Source organism: Rhinolophus sinicus, linkage group LG07 (assembly GCF_036562045.2).
Source record: "Rhinolophus sinicus isolate RSC01 linkage group LG07, ASM3656204v1, whole genome shotgun sequence".
In the NCBI taxonomy this organism is placed as follows: domain Eukaryota; kingdom Metazoa; phylum Chordata; class Mammalia; order Chiroptera; family Rhinolophidae; genus Rhinolophus; species Rhinolophus sinicus.
Window position 1 is genome coordinate 61,577,496 of NC_133757.1, and position 24,668 is coordinate 61,602,163.

The window sequence follows — 24,668 nt, forward strand, 5'->3', positions numbered from 1 at the left end:
AATGCTACTTTTTAAAAAGAACTCTAAGTGTTGTGAGAAAGGAGAGAATGTTCGCACTCCTCTAGACAAGGATGGAAGAGGCCCTCAGGCCTAATAATACGCATACGGGTTACGGCATTGCCATTTACTTCGGGGCATCTAACCATTGTTTCTTGGGAGGAGGACTCTGGGTGGTGAACACAATATATAGATGATGTATTACAGAATTGTACACTCAAAACCTGTGTAATTTTACTAATAACCATGGTCACCCCCAATACATTTTAATAATAATAAAAAAAGAACTTTAAAAGAAAATACTCAAGTTCACCTAAAAAAGTGGGTCAGCAACAGTCAATACTCAAGGGAAAAAAAAGACAACAAAATAATTAGGGGTTGTCAGGGAAATTTGGAATATCTACCAAAATAAAAATACCCATTAACCCAGAAACTCTACTTCTAGGAATTCATTTTTTTGGTCTATTTAGTACAGTATCATTTGGGGGATGAGACACAGAGGTCCACACCTTCTGTGAGTAGAGAACCTCTGGTACCAGCGGTTAACTTGGGGAAGTGCAGTAGGTGGGGAAGTAACAGTTTTCACCACCACCTTTCTATACTCTGAACTGATGTGCACAGATTCTTGTTCAGAAACAAGTATAATTAGGAAAAAGAAGAAAGGGCTTGGGAGGGCTTCCCTTCCAAGGTAATAAATATATTATAAACTGTAGCAAACAGTGCAGAATAGACAAGTTGATTAGTGGGACAGGAGAAACTAGACAGTCCTGTTATATATAGGAAATCAATATAAAATGATGAAAGCATTTTACATCAGTGGCTAGAGTATGGACTATTTCATAACTTATTAAGGCAATTTGCTAACCATGTGAAACAAGATAAAGTGCTTACTTCACACCTTATGCCCTACCCCCCACTGTATGTCCTGGCTGAGTTAAAAAGTGATTGTCTTTATCTGTATTGTTTAAATACTTTTTACAGAGAGAACTTAGAATTGTATTACTCATATAATTACCAACAAAAAGAATAAAAACAAGTAGGAAAAAAGCAGTCTAGTAAAGTGATTTACAGAATTAGTAGTTTTCCCACAGTTTTCTTTCACGAATAATGAACCATTATAAATACAGAATGGCAAACCCAATGCCAAGTGCTTTTAAACAGTGGAAATGCAAATGCTGGAGCCTCCAGCAGTCTTGTCCGAGGTCAGGCGTGGAGCCAGCTGCCAGCGCCTGAGCATACCTAATTGTCCCGGAAGCCTAGGGAGGAGAATGCACTCTCCCTCCAATACTGGCTCTTCCAGGTGGGGCCAGACAACAGGAGCTGTGTTGTTTAGGTTCACGTCTGGAAATAAGTAACAAAAACTATGGCTTCCTTACCTTAGGTCCTGATTTTGAATTTCCCATCATTCAAAGGAAAAGTCTACCAGTATAGTCCAAGGTTTTAGCTGGCAGTGCCTCGCAAAACTTTCTTTTGCTGTCACCATTGGGAATGAGCTACAAATGACAATATATTGCCTACTACTTTGTACTATTCGATCTAGTGTCTTGCTTAAAAAGGAACAAAAAAAATGAGAGACCATACCCAGAGCTCAGCTAACATAAAAAGGTGACATGGAAAACAGCCAAACAAAATTCTTTGAAGTGCCTCATATTGCTCTCTTGTATTTCAGGACATCTGTGCAATTGACCTGATGTGGTATTTATAAATATTTATTTCGTGGGTGCTTACCAAGGCCTGGGTACTGTTCTAAGTGCATTATGTTATTATTCATTTAATTCTCACGACTGTCTTGTGAAGTAAGTACTATTATTACTGTCATTTTACACATAAAGAAACCGAGGCACAGAGCACTCAAGGCAATTACCACAGGTCACGGAGCTGGTGCAGGTCATGAAGGAGGCAGTTCCAGAATCCAGGTTGTCTGCCCATGCTCCCCACTACAGACTGCACCCCTCAGGAAATGACACTGATCTCTACACTCCTACACCAGAGAGGCTGCAGCCCCTCCCTCCCTCCCTCTGTCTCAGAGGAAGAAATAGCCTTCCTCTTTTCCAAGGCTGATTTTTCCACTAGGGCCCTAGAAGGAAAATTCACCAGGCCTTTATTTCCTCGGAAGACTTTACTACACCTACCATCCCACATTTCTCTTACATCATCTCTCTCTTGCACTAATGAATCTGTGGCCTAAAGCCAACCAACAACAAAAATCTTTTCATTTGAACTATAGCCATCTTTCAAGTTGCCTTCTTTGGTACATCTTTCTTAAGTGGAGGCTACTCTTTATGCCATACTTCCCTTTCTCAACACACCCGTGAAGTCTGATTCCCATCTCACCACTCCACAGACAAACCAGTTGCTGAATTGGTTTCTTTTCAGAATCTGCTGCCCCGTTAAAATCCACAACATGGAGTCCTCAGTGCTTTTCGTTTTTAAAAACTGACTGCTTTCTTCACCTAAATTGCTCTTCAATCTGTCCATTTCTCTCCAATGCTAGGGCAGGCTAACATCACCTCTCTCGTTCTGGGCTCCCGGTAGGCCTCTGCCTACAATCCCATTCTCTGCCACACAGAGTGAAGATGAGAAAGCACACTTTGCTGTGTCACACACCTGCTCACAACCAGTACGCTTCAGTGGCTTCCCTCTGTTCTCAAAACAAAGGCCAAAGTCCTGCTATCACCTATAGGGCGATAACCTGGTCTGACCCTCCTCTGCTGGCCTCTCTTCCGCCCTATTCTCTCGCTCACCACTTTGGCTCCTGCGGTCTTCCCTCAGTCTCTCAAGTTCGCCTCTTCTGTACATGAGGCCTGTTACCCAGATGCCTCCTTCTGCCTCTAACGCTCGCGCCGCCCTTCCCCTAGTTGGTGTCTGCTCATCTTCACAGGGCAGACCAGAAGCCCCACTTCTTCCAGTCCCTCACATCAAAGCCTTCTGGTCCCCCTGCCTCAACATGGTCCTTCTCCTTGATCTCACACATCCAACCCAGTCTTGCTGAGTCTGTCCCCGGTCCCTGTGGCTCCCGGGCTATGAGGACAGGTGCTGACACTATGTGGAGGTTATCTCTTTGTTCCAGTGCAGCCAACACTGCCTCCAACCCACTCTCCCCTGAGGCACGATCAGCACCATAGGCTCCCCTAGGACCAGCAAGTACTACAAAACACAAGGGCTTGATATCTTTGTCCTCATCCACTTCCCTCTTCATGCTTCTGTAACATTTTAAAATATGCTTTACCTCCAGACACCTGAGCTCTCCTGTTTCTCCTCCTACATCCCAAATCTCCGTATGTTCAAATTCTACCCATTTTCAAGGCCTACCCCAAATACCTCCTCAAGGAAGCCTTCTTTCAGAAACCGTAACTTTCCACCCTTGTATGACACTGTCACCATAACTTATTTGCTTACGTGACTTAATCCCTCTTTAAGAGAAAGCACTTAACACGTTGCGTACGGATCATGAGAAGCTTTGTTTTTTTCTGAGCCATGCGTTAAGGACGGATAACGAGAATTCTCGTTTTTACTGTTGACTCTTTTTACTTTGCACATTTTATTGAATTATTTGTGTTTCGTTAATAACAAAGGAAGCTGCTTTCTGCAGTATCACACCAGGAGGGATTACTAACATCATAGGTGAGTAAATCCTAAAAAATTCCATAGAAAAATAATAAATGACACAGAAGCATTCACGCTTTAAAGAGAAGAGTCCATTTTAAAGTAGTTTCTTTTAAAAACCTGCCGGAACAGAGGGGTATGAGGGATTTAAACCCCGCCGTACGCAACGTGTTAAGGGAAAAGTCAGAACGGAATGCTTCTTTATTTCCTTACTAGTGTCTTGCCCTAGTAGGTGATCCCTCTTTGAGGGTCCCATCTCAGCATCCAGGATAGGGTGGCATGTAAGAAAAAACTCAATCCATGTCCACTAAATTTAAGGTTTAAGGATACAGACAGAAGTAAAATAAGATGCAAATCAAGATATGATTAAAGGGGTGGAGAAACACCCACTGAGTTCTCTAGTTTCACATATAATACAAACTGTTATTTCTTAGATAGCAAATGAAGCCCCGAGGCCTCTGGAGGGTACTCACATAGTGCCCTATGGTGCTAGCATAGGTGTCAGCAATCCAGGACATCTCCCGCTCGCCCGTGCTCATGTCTGGGGCAGGCACATCAATGCCAGGACCTGGGGGCACAGGGAAAGGGCATTGCACCTGTTTTTCTCAATTCCTGAATTACAGATAAATTCTTAAATACCCTACAGAGAACAGGTCTGAAGTCCATCCTTTTAAAAACACCCTCAGGTAATTACCCTCAGGAAAGTTAAACTGTCATCACTCAACCCTCTAACAGCATATAAATAAGATGAAAAACTGTCTAAAAGAAATAACTGCTTTAACAAAACATGAGCATAGAGATAGAGCTGAAGGGGTAATTTTGGTGTATGGAGATACAGGGGAATGGAAAGAATGGAGACACTGGTTATTGTAAGGGAACTTTTTATAAAGTTTACAAAGCAAATGGTTATAAACTTAACCACTTTAAAAAGGGGATACCTAAACTCACATAATAGAATTAATGTCGACCTTTCACAACTTAAAAAAAAAAAAACCGACAGAAGAAAGAATACTTCACAACTCATTCTATTAGATATTCTATTAGTCTTATTCTGATATCAAAGACCTCACAAGAATTCTGCAGGCCAGAATCCCTTAGAACAGCATCAAAAAGGATAAAACACTTAAGAATAAACTTTGAAAAGTAGTGTAAGACTTGTATACTGAAAATGACAAAACATCATTGAAAGAAATTAAAAATGTAAACAAGTGGAAAGACATCCAGTAGTCATGGACTGGAAGAGTTAATATGGTTAAGATGGCAATACTCTATAAATTGGTCTGCAGATTCAATGCAAACCCTATCAACATCCCAGCTGACATTTTTTTTTTTTTTTTTAAAGAAATTGAAAAGCTGATCTTCAACTCATACAACGTGATAGGGCCAGGACTCAGACTCAGGTTAAAACTGCAATCTGAAATTCTCTGTAGAAAAGGAAGCCAAAAAAATAATAGAGAAAGGACATCAATTCCAAAGTTTTGCCCAGGACCAGTTCTGTGCCCTGGAGGGTGAGAAAGAAATCCTCTGACCTCCATTTTCTGGGTCCACAGGTCGGTTTAGTTGCATTGTGAGTTAATGAGGCTTTTGCACATAAGCTAAGAAATCAAATTGCTAGTATTTAAGCTTTCCCTGTTGCAATGAATCACTTTTTAACCTTTGGAACTATAAAGCACTTGTCAAGATAGAGAAAATTAAGCTGAATATACTCTGGATATGGGCGATAAATACAACTGAATAAAGTCTGAAACCACTCAAGATTATTAAATACTTTTGAGATTTAGGCTAAGAGGAAACATAGCATAAAAATTTATGTAGGCTATTAGTTGGTTGAATATGACTTCAATTCACAAATTTCAGGATTAGTAGGCATTCATTCCTGTGGAGGAGAGAGTCAATTCATTAACTAGTTCTAGTCCACAGTGGTGCGGAGGAAGAGGAGGCAAGCCAAGAATCCAAATGCCTTTGAAATTATGTAAGACAAGCCAAATCTAGTAAGTTCTAGTGTCACCTACACTTATTTCTGTATTAGTTTATTCATTTCATGCTTTATTTCCTAAAAAGGGGGGAAATTTCAAAATAAGGATATCTTAAGTTCATAGGAACTTATCAATAGTGGGGGGAATACTGGGGAAGAAAAACATGGGCAGGAAAAGAGAAAAAGTAGCTTATCTTTTCTATATTAGCCTTCTTTAGTTTAACTAAATTGAAAGGGCAAACACTGTAATAAATAATTTGGTTTATTTTATTAAAACATCAGACTACTTCTGGAACAAGAAAAGACAGAAAGACTCAGTGTTTGAAAATTAAAGGTTAATTAATATTTATACATCACAGAAAATATTCCTATCTCACGAAAAGAACATGACACAGATAATTAATTAGTGTGACATAAAAACGTCAAGCAAATGAAGATCAGTGCCTTCAGAAATTTAGTCAGTTTGGCAAAAGCTCTAGTAACAAACAATGAATTTTAGGGAACCCCCAAACAAGCTGGTGATGGCAAAGGGAGTCATCAGCAAGAAGCACCCCTACTTCCCTGCCTGTGCCCGCTGCTTTGGAGACAGGCCTGTTTAAGCCTCCAGTTCTAAAAGGGATCAGATTTCTCACTGCTATCCGAACAACAGGATTACTGTTGTAAAACTGCTTTTTATACATCAAAAAATGTTTATAATACAGGTATTATTTAGCTCCTGAAAGTATGGCTTTAGTCTTTCTAGAAGTCACAGTAGACGTTGTGCAATGCTATTAGGGAGATTAGAAGCCTTTACTACCGTTTCCCTGAAAATAAGACCTAGTCGGACCATCAGTTCTAATGCGTCTTTTGGAGCAAAAATTAATATAAGACCCACCTGGTATTTTATATTATGTTATATTATATTAATTATGTTATGTTATATAAGACCTGGTCTTATAGCAAAATAAGACCGGGTAGGGGCAGGCCCGGTGGCTCAGCCAGTTGGAGCTCCGTAATCCCAATGCCGAAGGATGCCACATGGGCCAGTGGGCTCTCAACCACAAGGTTGCTGGTTTGACTCCTCGACTCCCGCAAGGGATGATGGGCTGTGCCCCTGCAACTAACAACGGCAACTGGACCTGAGCTGAGCTGCGCCCTCCACAGCTAAGATTGAAAGGACAACAACTCGACTTGGAAAAAGACCTGGAAGCATACACTGTTCCCCAATAAAAAAGAGTCCTGTTCCCCTTCCCCAATAAAATTAAAAAAAAAAAAAAAGACCGGGTCTTATATTAATTTTTGCTCCAAAAGACACATCAGAGCTGATTGTCCGGCTAGGTCTCATTTTTGGGGAAACACAGTATGCACAAGGAGGAGAGATAGAAGTGACCTCTCCCGGTGTCCACTGAATACTGGGAACCTGAACTTTTCTTTTAGAGATGTGTCATAAATAGGCCCAGGTATTTCACCATGTGTATCACAGAACCCAGTTTCTCAGTAAAAAGGGCAACTCAATCCATGCATGTACAGATAAAAGCAGGAGTTCAAATTAAGACAATTTTCAGATGTTCCCACTCCATGTGGAAACCTACATGGCAACACATACCAATAAAGCCCTTCTTTGCCAGCTCCATGGTGAACCTCCTTGTGATCTTTTCCAATTCATTATCCTGTGAAGAAAAAGAGAAAACAAAAACAATTTTGATAGAAAAGCCACTTGTGGAGATAACTAATAGTTGCATCATCTTTTCTAGTTATAGAACTTTTAATATATCTTCTTGTTCTTCTCAGAATAACTCATCAAGCAGGCATTCCCATGTCAACGATAAGAAAATGAGAGATCAGAAATTAGGTTATGTAAACAACTGAGTAGAACTAGGGCTCAAAACCCAGTTCCTGTGCTTTGTAATAATATAAGACCTTCTGAGCAACCCTTACATTATATTTTCATTTAAATGGTGAATTTTTAAAAGAATAACACCATATGTTTATTATATATGTGTACAGGTGTTACTTTGGTACTGTAAAACATAGTAATAACTAGCTTTCATGATCTCGGAACTGATAGCATAAATAGCAAGATTTTTTTTTACCAAATCAGTTAAGATAATTGTCACCAGAATCTAGAGATCCTGATACAAAAATCTCAGATTATAGTAATTATAAACGTGGATTAAGTGCCTAAGAATATGGAGGTATTAATTACTTTCTCACAAAGTACGAAAATGAAAAAGGACATGTTAAGCAGGTGACCTTTTATATGGCAAACACTCAATGAGTTAATTATTTACTTGTTTTTCCATTCCTTTTAAAAGCAATAGAGACTTAGTAATTTCAAGTCCTTTAAATGCACTGCGTGCAAATGTAACTTTGATACTTACAGTATAATTCTTAGGATTGATCTTAACACCAGCTTTGGCACCCCCAAACGGCACATCTGTAATAGACGGCTGAAAGTTGTTATTCCATATAAAGGGTAACACATTTAAGAAGGAAGAAAGCACTACATAACATTACAAAAATGTATGATGCTTTAAGTTTTAATTTCAGAAAATTCAAGCAATCAACCCATATTAACCTCTTCTGAAATGTTGTACTTTAAAATTCTAGTGAACAGAAATTATAAACCCAGGCAAGTTACAATGCATGTTTAATCAGTATGCTTTACTACTTATGAAAGGGAACAGCATATTTCTTTTTCTTCTATGATTTGGTCTTATTTACAGAGTATGGAAAGGGCTTTAAACAAAGATCTTCACTTAAAGAAAATCCAATTAGTTGCTATAAAAAGTTCCCCATTTAAAAAAAGACTAAATCTTAAGTTTAATTAAAAAATGATGTAAGCCTTAAACGGTGCAACTTAAAAAAATAATCAGTTCTGCTACAGTCTATTTCTCTAACATCTTAACAGTAATCCTATATGTAAACCTATTTCCCCAAAGAGTTCTTACAAGGTAGTAACCAAGGAAATCACTTACCAACCACTGCACACTTGTAGGTCATCAGAGAAGCCAAAGCCTTTACTTCATCTACACTCACATCAGTGCTGTAACGGATACCTGGCGGTGGTTAAAAAGAGAGGGGTGAGGGTGAGAAAGAAGGGGATGTATTGAGAACAGCCTTCTGACAGGTTAAAAAAATGCTACAAATTGAAAATGTCTACACTTTTTGTATTTCACACGCTGGTTATTTCCAAGAACACTTGAAGTAGCTTATAAGGAAAGGTCAATGTGAAGGTCAAAAGGAAAAGCTGCTCAGTAGACACCCAGAAAGAACTACCAGAAAGAGCACTGAGTTGGATTTTAAGTATTCTGAAAGCTACGAGAAAAGACTAGTGTGGAAGTTCAGGTTTTGCTTTCCGGTAGTAGGTAGATAAAAGCACCCAACCGAGTTCCTGGAGATTTAGAGGAGTAAGAACTAGTCTCGTCCTTTGGGGACTTGCAAACCAGTGGGAAGTAACAGTAACTATGATTTCACAAGACAAATATTTCCTTCAAATGAATGGTTTTTACACTTTTAGGAAGGCAACTAACTAACTCAGCAAAGGCTTTTTTCTTTTTCTTTTTGGTTTGGGTGACTTGGTAGCAGGGAGTTCGTGAATTTTGCTTTCTGATAACATACAAATATGGGCAAATGGATAGTCAACAGGTTGACAGATTCAACTTGGATATCAGGTGTCTAAATAGAGGTTTTAGCTTCAAACAGGTGTGCCCAGAGATCCTTACCTGTTACCATCCTCACCCATCGCTAGCCTCTTTCAACCAAGAGATTCACCTGAGAAAGTCAGCTGAGAAAGTCATCTCTCCTTCCTGGGGATGAGCAATTTCCTTCACTCCTTCTGCCAGGACGGGAGGTAGACAAGCAGATAGGCCACTCTGGGTCTTAATGCCTCTGTACTTTTTAGAAGTGACTGGGTGTTTGGTAGAGGCACACAGACAGTACGTATGTATGCCCACTGCTTTGGTTTTAGGGATCTTGGTCAATCACCCTTCTAAGTTTTGCAGGGTTAAGCCACCTTTCCTTTTCTCTAGTCTTACAGCACATTGCTTCTCAATCCCAAGGAAGAAAGCCTGAGTCAGGCTGTTTGACTACACATCGCTTAGGGCGCCCTGACTGTGTGTGTGTGTGTGTGTGTGTGTGTGTGTGTGATGAAGGGTATCTGGATAAAGTTGGATACAACTTCCATTGAGAGTTACAAGAAATTCGAGATCCAGGGATTTCGCCTAAAGAATTCTGGGAATAAAAGTTTTTTAGTTAGAAACATATAAAAAAAGTATTAGTGGAATAAATTTACTTGTTATTAAGATTTTAGTTAGAAATATACACACATCTTATGAACTGGCAATTTCAGACAACTTCCCTAGCCATTTTTAAAAGCTGATTTCTTATATGTTCCAGAAAACATCTATTTATACATAATGCTATGTGTTAAGAGAATTTTCTGTCATGTATGTGACCATAAAGAGTAAATTCTGAAGTGGAACATATTTCTTTGGCCTACTGGAAAAATAAAACGATTATATTTAGAAAAGTGAGCTGTTAGAACAACTATACCTTACATATGATGAGTTCTCAAAATATTTGTGGAATAAATTTAATTATTATTAAAATTTTAGGAATGAGAAATGACAGGTGATTATTACTATTTTTTGGGTGATTATTATTTTTTTTGCATACGGAAATTATCTGTACAGCTTGCTTCCTTCCCCATTTCCTTCGGGTGTCTGTTAAAAACTTTCCTCCTTCCCAGAAACTCTCCCTGACCACCCTATTTAAAATAGCACCTCTTCCTCACCCCGTTTCTAGTGCCCTCTACCTTATTTAATATTTTATCATTGACTTTATTATGTATTTGTTTACTGTCTGGCTTCTCTGAGGACAGACTTTGTTTTGTTTACTGCTTTAACTCTTGATGTCTAATACAAAAAATGGCAGGTATTAAGGCATTCAATTACACATTGAAAAATATGTATTTCTTGACTATTAAAACTTAAGGTGGAAAAAGAAAAGCCATGGCCACTAAATTTTTTGACATACACATTAAGTTCTACACAATTCACCGTAAGTGTCCATATATATGAAAGGACTAAAAAAGTCTAACCTGGCAGGAGTTTAAACAAGCAGCTTAATGAACCTTGATTTCATGGAGATAATAGTTTACTATTAATTAGTATTCCTATTACTAGGGTTTCCAGGCGGGAATTCCCACCTGTTCACAGGAATTTTCTTCACTTTCCCGTTCCCGAGATATAAACTGTTTTCTCTTCTCCACGATGAATCGTTTCCATAAAGTGACAGCCGATACTACCAACCACTTGGGTCCAAGGAGCCAATTTCCCTGATTACCGGACCAACTTTTCTCGGGATTCGGGAACGGAAAAGTGAAAAAAATTCCCAAGAATGGGCGGGAATTCCCACCCAGAAACCCTATCGATAAATAGGAAAAATGTCTAAGAGATACATTATGAGTAGATACATTGTGAGTAGTACGTTTATTTCCCATTGTGGGTATTACTGGGTTCAAGGAGCCGATTTTCCCGATTTCCAACCAACTTTTCTCAGGATTTGGGAACGGGAAAGCGAAAACAATTCTTGAGAACGGGTGGGAATTCCCGCCCGGAAACCATACCTATTACACAGAAGGGACAGTTTTCCATTTTGCAGAGCCTGATGGAAGTAGTCACTAAGTTATTTTAATTTTCCTTGCTTTCTTAAGTGGAGAAAAAGTTACTTTGTCTTATCCAGTGCTTATAATTAACGCATTCAGTGGGAAACTAAAAAATGTCTCAAAATAGTTATATTTATAAATCAGACAGCAATTCTAATTAATACGTGTATCCCCTGCTTTTCAAGTTACACTGCTCTACTTTTACGAAAGATCTACCTTAGTACCTGTTTACACTAACCAAAAGAAATCTGAAGAGATTTGCGCCTTTATGAAAAATCAGAAACAGTACCAGCGTTTATTTTGCAGTGAGCTGTTATACAGGCAGTATGCACCCTGGGTGAGAGTGGCACTGTTTTTACCCTATGTTTTTATTGTTTTAACTTTTATGTGTTATTTGGTATGACTTGGTAGGCTATTTTTTTGTGGCTGGGAAGGCTCAAACATTTTCCATATAAATTAATGGTCACTGCTTCTTCACTTTATGCCATTTTCGGCTTAGGAAAACTCTACTTTCAGACAGCGAGGGAAACCTGTATACTAGAAACTAGACCCCCTCCAGCTACAAAAGTGTCAATAAAATGTCTAGTTTATTGCAAAAGTCTTGGGATGATGAGTCAGAAACTGTGCATGTATAACAAAAAACATTTCCATTGGATAGAACCCAGGAAATTCTTGTTTGCAAAGCGAAAATTTCTTTCCCAGCCACACCCATTAAAGAGCTCAACCGCCAAGACTTTGAAGAAGTTGCATAAATTACTTCACACCACAGGCATTTTCCTGCAGTCTATGAACCAATGAAGAACTTGTAATGAACCGCGGACCAATGAAGAACTTGTAATGAACCGCGGTGGGAGGAGCTATAAGGGAAGAATCAGGGGAATAAGCCCTGGAGCTGACCAGGTAGGGAGGACCCAGAAGCAAACACAGCCTGGGCTAAAGAAGAAACAGGCTTTTGTTTTAATTTTCTAACTAATCAGTGGTACTTAAAGGTTTTTACTTCTGGAAGTTGGCAGATACACTAGTACAGGGTTACTTAAATTGTTAATCTGAAAAAGTCTTAAAGAATCCCCATAAATAAAATACTCTAGCAATACTTGAGACAAAACGAACTCCAATAATAAAGGAGTTACCCACACCCAGGAAAGCTAGTTGCTCTTTCTCTCCTGGAATTGGAAACCAAAGATAATTACTAAAAATATTCTGTCACTGGAAAATTCTTAACCACATTCCAACAGACACTAAGAATATGATTGTAAAACAGAAGATACTCTCCACTAAATTTACAAATTAAGCAGATTAGGAGAAATTAGCAGAATTAGAGTATGGAAGGACAAAAATGATGTGACATACTTTAAAATTTTGAAAGAAAGGGGAAACTAGCATTTTTGAATGCCTACTAGTAAGTACATCAACATTCCTCAATTTGAACACAAAGTCGTTCAATAATGCCAAATAACAGGTGATATATGCATAATACAAGAAAACCAAAAAAACCTTAAAATGTTTTAAAGTGAAATGCAGCAAGGATATTTGCAGTCTGAATATTCTCACTTTTCATAAAACCAAGCCTTTCCTCCTTTTCTGTGGGATGGGAAGTATGGCAGAGAAGGCTACAGGTGAGCAGGACCAATGGATCAGATGGGGGCACAAGGACAGAAAATATAGCAAAATTTTTATTCTAGAAATGCAGAAAAGTAAACTACCGTGTTTCTCTGAAAATAAGACCAGGTCTTATATTAATTTTTGCTCCAAAAGACGCATTAGGACGTATTTTCAGGGGATGTCTTATTTTTTCATGTACAACAATCTACATTTATTCAAATACAGTCATGTCATCTTCTGGAACATCGTCATAATGCACTAATACATCCATCTGGCTGACGATCTTAACTGGGGTTTATTTTCGGGGTAGGTCTTATTTTCAGGGAAACACAGTATGTTTTTTTCCCCCCTGGTATCCTGAAGGCTTAGACCGCTATCTGTAAGCCTCTTTTGACACTAGCATTACTAATGTTTGGGAAGGAATCAACTGAGTCTTTGAACAACAGTGCTGGCAGGTGTAAAAGATTCAAGGAATGGAGGTAGATACTTTCAACGAAAAGTTGGCTAAATGAGTAGAAAGTGAGCGGTGATGACACAGATCAAGGCCACCTTGGGACAGGCTGACAGGGTCATTTGTGCTCAGTTCACTGCAGGAAATGAAAGAAACACCACCTATGACGATGTCTGTTATTTATCAAACTTGGTCAAGTTAGGGGGAGGGCTGGTGTAGAATTAAGTACCTACTGCAGTGGGAACTTTGAAATCATCCCTTTTATTCTCAAGATAAATTAAATTAACTATATAATTGTTATTTTGAGCTAACTGGTACCCAGATGTTTCAAAACATTAATGAAATGCAGACATCTGCAAACTATACACAGCACAAACCTGTGTATAGTTCTCTGCCTTTTAACTTATTTACCAAAGATATTTCTTACTATCCTCAAAAGTCTAATGACTGGTGTACACTAATTTCTAGGAGAAATCAAAACAAAAAACTAGCTGAAGTTGCTATGGTGATGAAGAAAACACACTAGCTTGAAAAAGTCAGTAAAAACCACAACTGAATAGCTTGAATTTGCTTGAATTTTTTTCCTCTTGCTAGCTGACTCAAAAATAAAAAACATACAAAGAAGCTCCTAGCGACTGTCACCATTGTTTCTTATGATGAATCATTAAACACTCATGATCATTCAAATGGTTTTTAAAATTATGTGAACCTGGATCTTTTAATAGGTTTTGATTTATTCATCAGAAATCAAATTTCAAACTGTATTCTCTCATTTTTCAGAAACGATTTATTCAACAGCCACAAGCATAGAATCCCCAGAAGGGCAAAAGCCTTAGAACTCTTAAAATTCATGCAGTAACACTCCTGCCATTTACTCAGTAGAATCTATTTTCTCACTTAATACTTCCTAACTCGCAACAGCATACCAAAACTTAATTAAAAATGAGGAGAGGAGACAAACAGTGAGAAACTAGTACCCATCAGCAAGTAATGATCATGTAAACTACAAGTCTCAGATAAAAATTCATTCAGCAAGGGGAACATTTCATATAGATGCTAAGCAAAATCATACACTTAGTTTCTGACAGTAACCATGTATTGTTCTATATTAGACACGGAAATAAATATGTGTTTTAATCCATTATCAAAATCTTTATTTTAAGCAATTTGAAGAGACAGACTTTCTGGGAAACAAATATTTAACATTTAACTGATGTTTGAAAAATGAAATGAAAAATATTTCATTTTTTCTTTTCACTAAAACATTAAAATTATGTAACACATATGTATATGTTTTCATCAAAATTTAAATACAGAAACAGCTGAAGTCTCCCAATTACCACTTGTGATTACCACTTATAACCGCAGTCTTCTTCAGGGTGACCATTCTTAGCAACTTAAATGTATATGTGTCCTCCCAAATCATTTCCCTGCATTTATGTACATACGTATCTACAGAAATGCAGCTTTGTTTTGTGCTTGAGTATTTAACTAACTGCCCAATAAATGGAAGAAAGAATATACATTTAAAGGAAGATCTTGTTCATTTTTAAATAGATTCCTTATTCTGATAATTCTAAGGGTAAACTTAACCATACCATACCAAACAGATCTTGGAAATGATGCTAGTTAAATCAGTGAATATGAAGTTGGATAACGTTTAGCAAAAGATTAACAGTAACTTGTTATAAAAAGGTTCAAAGGGGTAATGACTTGAAATTTCAGATATCCAGTTACATCTAAATTATTTACAAGTCTAAGTGACATTTGAGATGGCTCTTAAGAGAGGAAGAGAAGAATTATAGAGACGGATAAGGTATGGACCTGCACCAGGTAGAGACTGCACTTTGCAAGGGTAAGATTGAGAAAGTATATGCCTGTATTTCCAATTTGCCCAAGGATCGTTGATTTCCTTTATTTTCAAAACCCACTTTTCTATCCCTGACACCATTTTTTTCTTCCAGTGTCTCAGGCTAGAAATCTGAGATATCTTATGACTCTTGTCTTCATTCTATATCTTACCTGTTAGATAATACTATCCTTTCTTCAAAAAGTTTTATCTGCCCTTTACTTTTAATTTCCTCTGCTATTACCTACTATTTCATTCTGACAGTTTTTGGAAAAGGAAAATCGGAGAAACAGAATACGAAGCTTAAAGCAAAGAAAGAATGATATAGTGCAGAGGAGATTTTGGATTCTGCTCTACTTTGGGGAAACCAATGAAAAACCATTTTAAAAAACAAACAAACAAAAAAACCCAGCTTTTAAAAAAAACACAAAAAAACTTAAGGATAGTTCCCCAGCACAGAGCATGGTACCTTGACAGTCAATTAAAAGACATACAATGAACACATTAATTATCAGAAATCCTCATGAACTAAACAGTGTTCTTTAAGCATAAAGTTTAAAAACTCTTGCCTGCAGGGGGAAAAACATAATGGAAAAACTGATTTGGAATATAGTCTATAGTTTGTAATGAACATAGTCCTTATCAAGAAATCCCCTAACATGCGTATTATTACCCTTGATTATTTCTTTGCTGTTTCTCTCTTGGTAACGGATTAAAAGAGTGCATATAAGTCCTAAGGCCCAATATGTACAAAATGCTTTTTTAAAAGGTCTATGTTGACATATTTGTGACGATAAAAGGCAAAAGGAATCACATTACTGATCACCTTTATAATCTTCATTTGTGTCATGTTCACATTTTCCTCTAGTCAAGAAGCAATTTAGAAAAATTAGGTCTCACAGATTTTCTCCAAGAATAATCAGGAGAAATAATAGCAGTTCTTGATAAACAAAGACTTTTCTTAGTTTTAAAGGAAGAGACACTGGAAGAAAGCCATTTAAAAATGTTTCTATTGAAAAACATACATATAGTAACACTTTGGTAGAGAAATGTGTTGTTCTGGCTACATAATAAACACCAAAGCTCTTCAAATCTCTTTCAATGGAAAACTCTCTTTAAAAATGTTATTTCATTGACTAAGTAATTAGAATAAATGGGCCTCTAAAGATACCATCTATGAATGAGTTCCATGTGCAGTTGTTTGAATATGCATTTATTTTCTGGAAAGAAGGTAGGTCTTTTAAAGTTTTTAACGAATTTCAAATGATCCAAAGCGTTAGGAGTCATTGTGCCAGTGGCATGACTTGGTTCTCAATCAGTGCTTACCCCGAGATAGTTTGTAACTTTTTACATGAATAAATCCCAGACAATAATGATCAAGAAAGGGGGTGTTGGAATCAGATGGCTGGAGTCTGATCCACTGCTTACTAGCTGTGTAACCCTGCGGAAAGAGATTTCACTCTTCAGCCATAGTATCCATGTTTGAAAACTGAGGAAAACATTTATTTCATAAGGTTGTTATGAGGAATAAAAGCGACGATGCATGAAAAGCTCTCAGCAAAATGCCTGGTGTACACATAAAGCTCAATAAATGTTAGCTAGCACTGTTCCCCTTGCTTTGTGAAGGCTGAATCTCCCAGATACCACTGCCCTTGCGAATGGTAATTAAAAAGGTCTGAGCAGCCCTCTCCCACCCAGGTTGTCTTCTTGCCCTTCTTAAAAATCTTTCCTGCCTTTATCAATAGTATTTCACATACTTCAGTCTTGACAGTGAGAACTTCAATCTGCACTAATTTCTGCCCCTGAAAAGGGGGAAAATATTGATTCATCTGGATAACTAGCCCAGTTTTAGATAACAGTTTTGGATTTAAGATTGTTCATTATTTTGTGGGGAAGGGCTGGGGATAGAGCTGCCTCACTTTTCATTTTGTAACTTTCATTGCTATTTGAATATTCGAATCATACATATGTATTTTAACTGGTGTTTGTCGGGTAGAGCAATCATGGGCCATTTATGTACTACATTAAACTAGAGGCTTTTTTATTATTTATATTATGAAAACCTAATTTACTATGCAAAATAGATAAGGAAAAAAACCAACAACTAAAAGTATCATGTCAAAAACTATTGCTTAGGAAATTTTAAACATCCGAAGGTTATTTTTAGTCTTCATTGATTCCTGGCAGAACCCTCAGTATCTAACATAATTGGACAAAAACAAACAAACAAACAAACAAACAAAAAACAACAGTACTAAACCAAATTTTTCCCCACTATAAGTCAGAAAGTTCACGTTCAATTTTTATTTCTTGTACTTAAAATTTCAACACTGCCAGTTTTATTGGAATTTAATACATATTGGTGTTATCGTCCAATTTTTGATGCTCCAATTCCTGCAAAGTGTACTTTGCACAGTAAGTGAGCAGTGTTTGTCTTCCTGCACGTGGGTTTTTGCTGGGAAAGCAAAGTAGCTAGATGGATTCACAGAAAGCAACGGAGACTGAATGACAACCTGATATAGGTCTCCACCATTATCTTAGCTTTTCCTTCCTTAGTACTATGTTTGCCTGAAAATAAGACCTAGCCAGACAAACAGCTCTAATGCATCTTTTGGAACAAAAATTAATTAATATAAGACCTGGTCTTATTTTAACTATAATATGAGATCGGGTCTTATATTAATTAATTTTTGCTCCAAAAGATGCATTAGAGCTGATTGTCCGGCTAGGTCTTATTTTCAGGAAAACATGGTATATTTGGTGGGGGTGGGGGGTGTTTAGAGGCATTTGGCTTGTTTTTTCCCCTCGTTTTTTTTTCTGAAAAAAAAAAAAAGGCCGTTATAATAGCAACACAGTCCCTTATTTATCTAAAAAGTATTATAAACAACAGTAACAACAACAAAAACCTCAGGGTTAGGGGGTAGGAGACAAACAAATTACCTGTCATCTAACTGAACTTTCAGATTGAGTTAATCCTAAATTTAATTTACCTACAAAGTCTACATTTTATCTTGTGGCAGAAGAGGCAGATACACAAATCACACTTTAGAAAGTGTGAGTTTATTCAAAGTTCCCCAAGTTTTGATGGTTGTCAATTCAGCACAGAGAAGTCAGAAATTTTCCTTTTCAGTGAAGACATAAAAGTACTTTCTGCAGTCTTTTCCAAAGTACTACCATCCACCACACAATTATATCCCAGAGGCTGAGGGGGGCTAATACTGCATTTTCCCCAAGCCTTAGCTGCCCCTCCTGACCTCCAGCTGGGCATCCTGCTGCCCAAAGACAAGAACAAAGACCATCTACTTCCTACTATTGCTTTTTGTATTTGGCTCTTAAAACAAGTCTGGGGGTTCACAGAGGGAATACTTTTTTGTTGTTGTTGGGTACTGATATTTGTATTTAAATGAAAGATTTAGAGTTAATGTATCAGAGGATTCTATTTACAGCCCATCAACTCTATTTAAATTATAATTTTAGAAAATTCTATGATAGGAAGAGTTAATCACAGGGAATTTCAAGTTAATAGTTTTTTTTTTCAAGTTAATAGTTTTAATAGGAGACAAGGGGTGGTCAGGCTGGAAGAGAAAGTTAAATTGCTTCTACAGCAATGAATTGCTATTATCAATCTGTACTTTCCCCTCAAATGGACTTTCAAATGATAAACTTCTCTCTAAAAAGTTAGATTGGTCTCAGGCAGAACCATAATTTATTCTGAGAAAGTTAACAGGAACAATCACGAATATTTTCAAAGACATAAATAAGAGCTTTTGAAGAAAATCTAAATAAAAGCAGAAATTCCCACAATGTTCATCTTTGCTGAAAATATTAAGGCCTCCCTTAAAACGTCCCCCTTCAGGGCCTGCTGCACACTCTTACAAATTAGATGCAAATCTAATGGCTTCAGTTAAATATGGTATGTGGGAAAAGAGAAGCACAAAAACAATATTATTAAATATTTACCCGGTATAAAGTACACGTCAGCCACCCCAGAGCTTGAAACCACCTGTTTCCCTTACAGAGATTGTAATTTGATTGTTGCTTTGCTTCAACCTTGAGAATTTTATTTCAGAAAACTCAGGTACGTATAAGGTCACTCTTGAGGAAAGATTAGATACAGAAAGCTGAGGGTTGGGAAAAGGATAAAGAGGAGCAGGCAAGTTGTTGTTTGTTTGTTTTGCAAAAACACTGGTAGAGAAAGCAGTTGAGTGAGGGTGGGGAGAGAAAAGTCTGCTGAAGTATGCTTAAGGCATGCTTAAAGTATGCTTTCAGAGGGTAAAACTTAGTGAAGTGTATAGGGATTATCCAAAGCATCTTTTAAAATCTCAATTACCTAACTAATATATTCTGTATTTCTAAGACCAGAGTAGAGCCAAGGAGGTTAACAACTTTCTTATGAGTCAAAAAAAGCTTTAAGTTTTTGTTTGAAGCACCCCATTAAAAGTAAGTTCTTTTTAGAGTATACCTTCTCTGCAATCAGACAATTGGGTAGGAAGATCCTAAGTGTCATGATAGCAAAACATGGAAGTCTACAGTATGTATCCAAAGTTTTGCTCATCATCCCTTTTGCATACTACTGACTATCTTAAGCACACTAAAATATTTTTAAGGGCTTTCATAGCTATGCAATCCCCCGCCCCATCCTCTCCATAGTCTTTCAAATTCCTAAAAAGAATAAACCTATCACTTTATATAAAGAGGCCAATTTTCATTCATATTACCTTGCAACGCTTGCTATTTATTAGTTGCAATTCAGTTTCTCTCTCTTTATATGCTGAGAGTTAATAATACTTTCAGTAGCATGCCTTCTTGTAAATGGTATAATCTAAGATAATTTTATCTTACACTCTACTACAAGCAAGTCTACAATAACAGTGCTTCAGGATGGCTAATGCAATGTTGCTAGGTTCAATATTTTGATATTGAAACTGCTGTGGCAACAAGACGGAGAGGACTGACAAACTATGGTAAACTTTAGTGCATTTGTGGAGTTGTGATGTATAAAGATAGGAGAGGGTTTGACATATAAAGAACAGAAGAATATAAAGAACGTCCAACTAAATCAGACCCTGCAGAAAAAAAACAAACATACTAGTTTATTCATCTATCTTTTAAGCCAGTGGAAAATACTAACAAGATAGTAACACGAACTTGACATCCATTTTAGAGAATTATTGCAATTTAGTATTTGCTAACTGCTTCTTCCTCCAACATCCTTGTTTGCTTTTCTTCCGATTCTGAACTTGTATTCTTGGTTTAGAGAATAAGGGAGTGGTAGGAATAAGGAAGGGGGTGTAGGAGATTGACAATGTGTACATTTTATATTATTTTGGATATGGAAAAGGAAATTGGGAGGTCAAAGTGGTTCAAACATTGGTTTTAGAAGAAGAAACAGAGCTAGAGGATAGTTAAAGGTTTGTACAAGAAGAGGGTGGGGTCAACGCGAATTTAGCAAGTAAATCATTAAACAGTTTGAAACAACCTTTGTTCCCTGATGAGAATGCCAGCAGAGCTCAATTTTTTCTGGTAGAGAGATTTCTAAAAATTGTAAGTCAGTTGGTATAATAGAACCCTGTATCAGGCTTACCCAGGCAAAGGGCACAGCCCTACAGGCTCTGTGCAACCTCCAGCAAGCCTCTTCACCTCCCTTTCTATTTTGGGTTACTTTTAAGCACCTTTAAAGATGTATTGTGCAATGTATTGGAGGAAAAAAATGGGGGGAAAAAACCACGTTTTAATTTGCTCAAAGAAAGTAATTCTAATGCAGAAGCCAAAGAGAAATTCAAAGATTTAAACTATGTACAGGATAACTTGGTGGTTACCAAATTGTAACCGACTCAACTCCTTTCTCCTCTTACTTATCTTTTCCCTAACCTCAAATCTGGAGTTAGCCTGGAACGGCACACACCCCCAGGGCTATTTCATTCCATTGGCTGGCGGGCCATCGTGCAGTCTACACCCTTTAGATTTACTGTCAGGACGCCCGGTGTTTATTTGTCAGATGTTACACTGCAAATGTATCATTATTATTATTTTGTACGAAACAGAAACTGTCTGGATAGAAAAAACAATTTTCAAGATCAACGTGTAATTAGTAAATTAATTTGTTAATGAAACTGTCTAGATTTCACACCTAGAAGGCAATTCATTTTGTATTTTCCTGTATCATCTGTCACTGATGTAAAACAGAGTGAAAACAATCATAAAACAGTTACTTTATAGTTTGCCTTCGGGTGAGTCATAGAAGCCCACAAAAACTTGCAAGAGGCACAAACAGATAGGCCGGTCATCATTCCCTTTTGTAGATGTGCATTTCGTCAGGACCCACCCAGTGTGTAATACACACTAGGATCGAAAGAGCGGTGCAGTGTCTATTCTGCACACAGCATCAACACAGGCAGAAGCCCGGGGTGATGCCTCACGGGGGAGGGAGACAGGGCCAACATCGTGGTGGGTGGCTTAAGGCGGAAAAATCGGTGTCCACCGGAGCCTGACACATCCGAGGCGGGGGCTGGCGGCAGGACGTGGGGGAGGGGCCAATGCCCGCCGGCTGGGCCGAGCTGTGGCCCCCGGGCAGGCAGCAGGCCGGGCCGCGGGGAAGGGTGCGAGGGGTTCGGGTCCGCGCTCACCTCCCTTGCAGGGCGTCCGGTGCTGGCTGTGCTGGGCCCGGTAGCCCTCGATGACCTCCCAGGAGCCGTCGTCGCGCCGGATGGGGAAGGACAGGCTCAGCACATGGTTGCAGGGCTTGATGATCCGCAGGATGCCGCGCACCCGGTTCCGCTTCTGCTCCGCGCTCTCCCGGGTCTTGAGGTCCTCCACCAGCTTGTCCTCCACGATGCTGGCACCGCGGTCAAAGAAGCCCTCCACCATCTTGAAGAAGTTGGGGTCGTCTTCGCGGTCGGCCGTCGCCTCGCTGTAGTGTCGCCGGGAGGACGGCGCGAGCCCCGGCTGCGGGGCGGCGGCAGGCTGTCCGCGGGCCCGGCCCAGCAGCGCGGCCGAGTCGGCCGCCGCCGACCCCAGGGCGGCGGGCCCCGCACGGGACAGCAGGAGCGCTTCGCCCAGGCAGCGGTACATGGCGGCGGGGCGGAGGCCGCTGAGGAGAGGAGCTCTAGGAGGCTCTGGGACGGAGGGAGGGAGGAAGGGCCCGGCGCGGACTGCCCTTTTAAGCCGCAGCTTCCTGCCTTAGTAGCTGTCCCCTCCCCTCCGGCGCTCGCCGCCTAACCAGGAGGACCGACTTTGGGGCTGCGGGCCCACCTCCCCGGTGAGTGGCAGGGCGGAGGGGTAGGGGGCGCGCGCCGCCCAGGGAGCCCGGCCTCCGCCTCCGCCTCCGCCTCCGCCTCCGCGGTGGCCTCGCCCGGCCTCCCCAACGGTGGCGCGTGCCGGCGGGGGCGCGCAGGCGCGCGCGGGGGGGGGGGGCACCGTAGGTCCACTGCGCATGCTCACGGTGCTGTGGGGAGGGACGAGGGCCTCCGCAAGCTGCCTCAATCTGCAGGGAGGCGGTGTCTCAGGTCTGTGCGCGGCCCCGACCTTGCAGGGAAGAGGTGGGTGGTGGGGGTGTTTTCTGGGGGAGGGGGCCTATTTGGGGAGGGGGCCTGCCCGGGGAAGGGGCGTGCCCGCCTCTGCAGGGCGCTGAGAGGCGGGTGTGGGGACTGCGCCCGGAAGAAGGTGGTGCGGTCTGGCGGCGGGCCCGGGGACTGAGTCATGGGGTGTCCCTCCTTTCCTCTGTCGGGCGGGGCGGCCATCCTGCCACCCCCTGGGCTAGTCTTCCGGCGGTCCTGACGGGAGCCGGAGAGGCAGCGGTTGAAGGCCGGCTAAGGGCTTCACTATTTGCAGCAGGACTGCGGAGAGCTTAATGTCATCCCGAGTTGCAGTTTTGAGGTGGCTTGCAGGAACTGGACAGGAGAAAGCCTGGGAGCTGGGGAATCCCTTATCGACTGGCTTTTACCACTTTAAATTTTTAATTTTGTCTCTTTCAACCACTCAACGATGTTGAGATAAAATAGTTATGTAAATCACTGTTGTAGCTTTATAAAATTTACTGACTGTGCTTCCCCATTTCCTTGTGGGCAAGAAAAGAGTGCTTTAATCATAAATTCCTAACTGGGCACGTCACGGTGGGTAGTCCCGCCCCGGGAATATAACATTTTTTTAGTAAAAGGCTTATCTTTTCCTTAAGCAAACCCTACCCTTTGTTTCCGTGCATCTAGGATAACACACTCTTTTCAGACCCCTCCTGCTAAAGGGTGACCACCCTCAAGAGAGCATACAATCTTAACTACTCTTTAATCCCATCTCCTCCTTGGTTTCTCCCACCCTCAGGTAATTTTCCTTAGTTCCTTTTTTAATTCCAAATGCATAAAGAAACTGCAAAACTGTTATTCTCAGGAGCATTTGAGATCTTGCTTCCTGGCAATTGTCCTCAGTTTTGGCTCACATAAAGTCTTAAAAAATTTTTCTCTTCAGGTTTGGACATTTCTTATGTTGACAGAAATATGTTCTTGAAATAGTCTAAAAACAAAGAGACTATAGAAATGCAATAATACTCCAGGAAATTCTCAGTAATGTATATGTTAAATGGCCCAGGATAGGATTTTGTAAACTTGAAGTTACACGAGGGTTTAATTATGTACTTATGCATACTTGATGAGAAATGCTGACATTATACACTCGGATGAGTAAGTTTGGTACTTGTAAAGTCTAATGTCTCAGTCTTTAAGACACGCTACCGAAGGCCACATTACCAGCTTTTGTGGTCCCAACGTACTTTGGTGATTTTTGTCCCCACTTTTACAAATTGCATTGAGTTAAATTAACCCCCAAAGAGAGCTTTAATCCAATAAAATACTTAAGTGAATGGACAAAGAAAAAACCAAGTCCAAAGTGGAGTTATATCAATTTGTCAGGAAATTCCTTCAGAAGGTGAGGTTGACATTTTGTTGGTATCCTTTTTTAACTAGCAAACACTTTGCCTTAGGATATGTTTGTTTCATAGCCTGTATTTCCCTTCAGATGTCTTCGAAACTGGATGCATGATAATTAAACTGCACAAGAACAAGCGTTGCTTGGTTTCTGTTAGGCACTGAGTAAATGTTTTGCCGTGTCATTCCTTCCAGTAACTGCATGGATATCAGAAGAATGGTATATTAGTTTCCTAGGGCTGCAGCAACAAATTACCAAAAACCTGGTGGCTCGAAACAATCAAGTTCACAGTTCTGGAGTCCAGAAGTCCAAAATTAAGGTGCCAGCAGGACTGAGCTCCTCTGAAGGGCTCAAGGGAGGATCCTTCCTTGTCTCTTCTAGTTCCTGGTGGCTTCATGCATCCCTTAGCTTGTAGCTGCATTGCTTCTACCTTTGCCTCTGTCTTCACGTGGGCTTCTGCTTTTAGTCCCAGTGTCTCTCCTTTGTGTCTTACAAGGATGATCCTTTGGTGATTTTAAAAGCCACCTTTTGGACCTGCAAGATTACTTTGCTTCCTGACATTCACTTTACTCATGTATTAGAATATGGAAGAGAATGTTCTTAATTCTCACAATATTCTGCGAAG

The 24,668-nt window shown here is 39.7% G+C and overlaps 2 protein-coding genes and 1 non-coding gene across 13 annotated transcripts in view; 2 read left to right on the forward strand and 1 right to left on the reverse strand.

Moving 5' to 3' along the window:
- The window catches only part of GLUD1 (glutamate dehydrogenase 1), a 33,045-nt gene extending 10,613 nt beyond the window's left edge, over positions 1-22,432 (reverse strand). The window contains exons 1-5 of the mRNA XM_019716126.2: positions 21,754-22,432; positions 8,536-8,616; positions 7,939-7,994; positions 7,164-7,227; positions 4,077-4,171 (exon numbers count right to left, since the gene is read on the reverse strand). Coding sequence (XP_019571685.2) covers positions 4,077-4,171; positions 7,164-7,227; positions 7,939-7,994; positions 8,536-8,616; positions 21,754-22,198 — 741 coding nt within the window. The 5' untranslated portion in view covers positions 22,199-22,432. The remainder of the gene's footprint in view (positions 1-4,076; positions 4,172-7,163; positions 7,228-7,938; positions 7,995-8,535; positions 8,617-21,753) is intronic.
- Positions 28-154, forward strand: LOC141572978 (U6atac minor spliceosomal RNA). Its single transcript, XR_012498567.1, has one exon. It is a non-coding gene; the product is annotated as a U6atac minor spliceosomal RNA (small nuclear RNA).
- Positions 22,433-22,517: 85 nt separating the features above from the next.
- Positions 22,518-24,668, forward strand: part of SHLD2 (shieldin complex subunit 2) — a 104,733-nt gene continuing 102,582 nt past the window's right edge. For 8 of the 11 annotated variants that reach the window (XM_074337221.1, XM_074337226.1, XM_074337222.1 and 5 more), the window contains exon 1: positions 22,565-22,632. Coding sequence is in view for 1 of the 11 variants with exons in the window: in XM_074337216.1 (XP_074193317.1) it covers positions 22,560-22,632 (73 nt within the window). In the remaining 10 variants the exon portion in view is untranslated. Of the gene's footprint in view, positions 22,666-24,668 lie in introns of all 11 variants that reach the window. The other 3 variants (XM_074337216.1, XM_074337220.1, XM_074337215.1) reach the window with 3 other exon arrangements.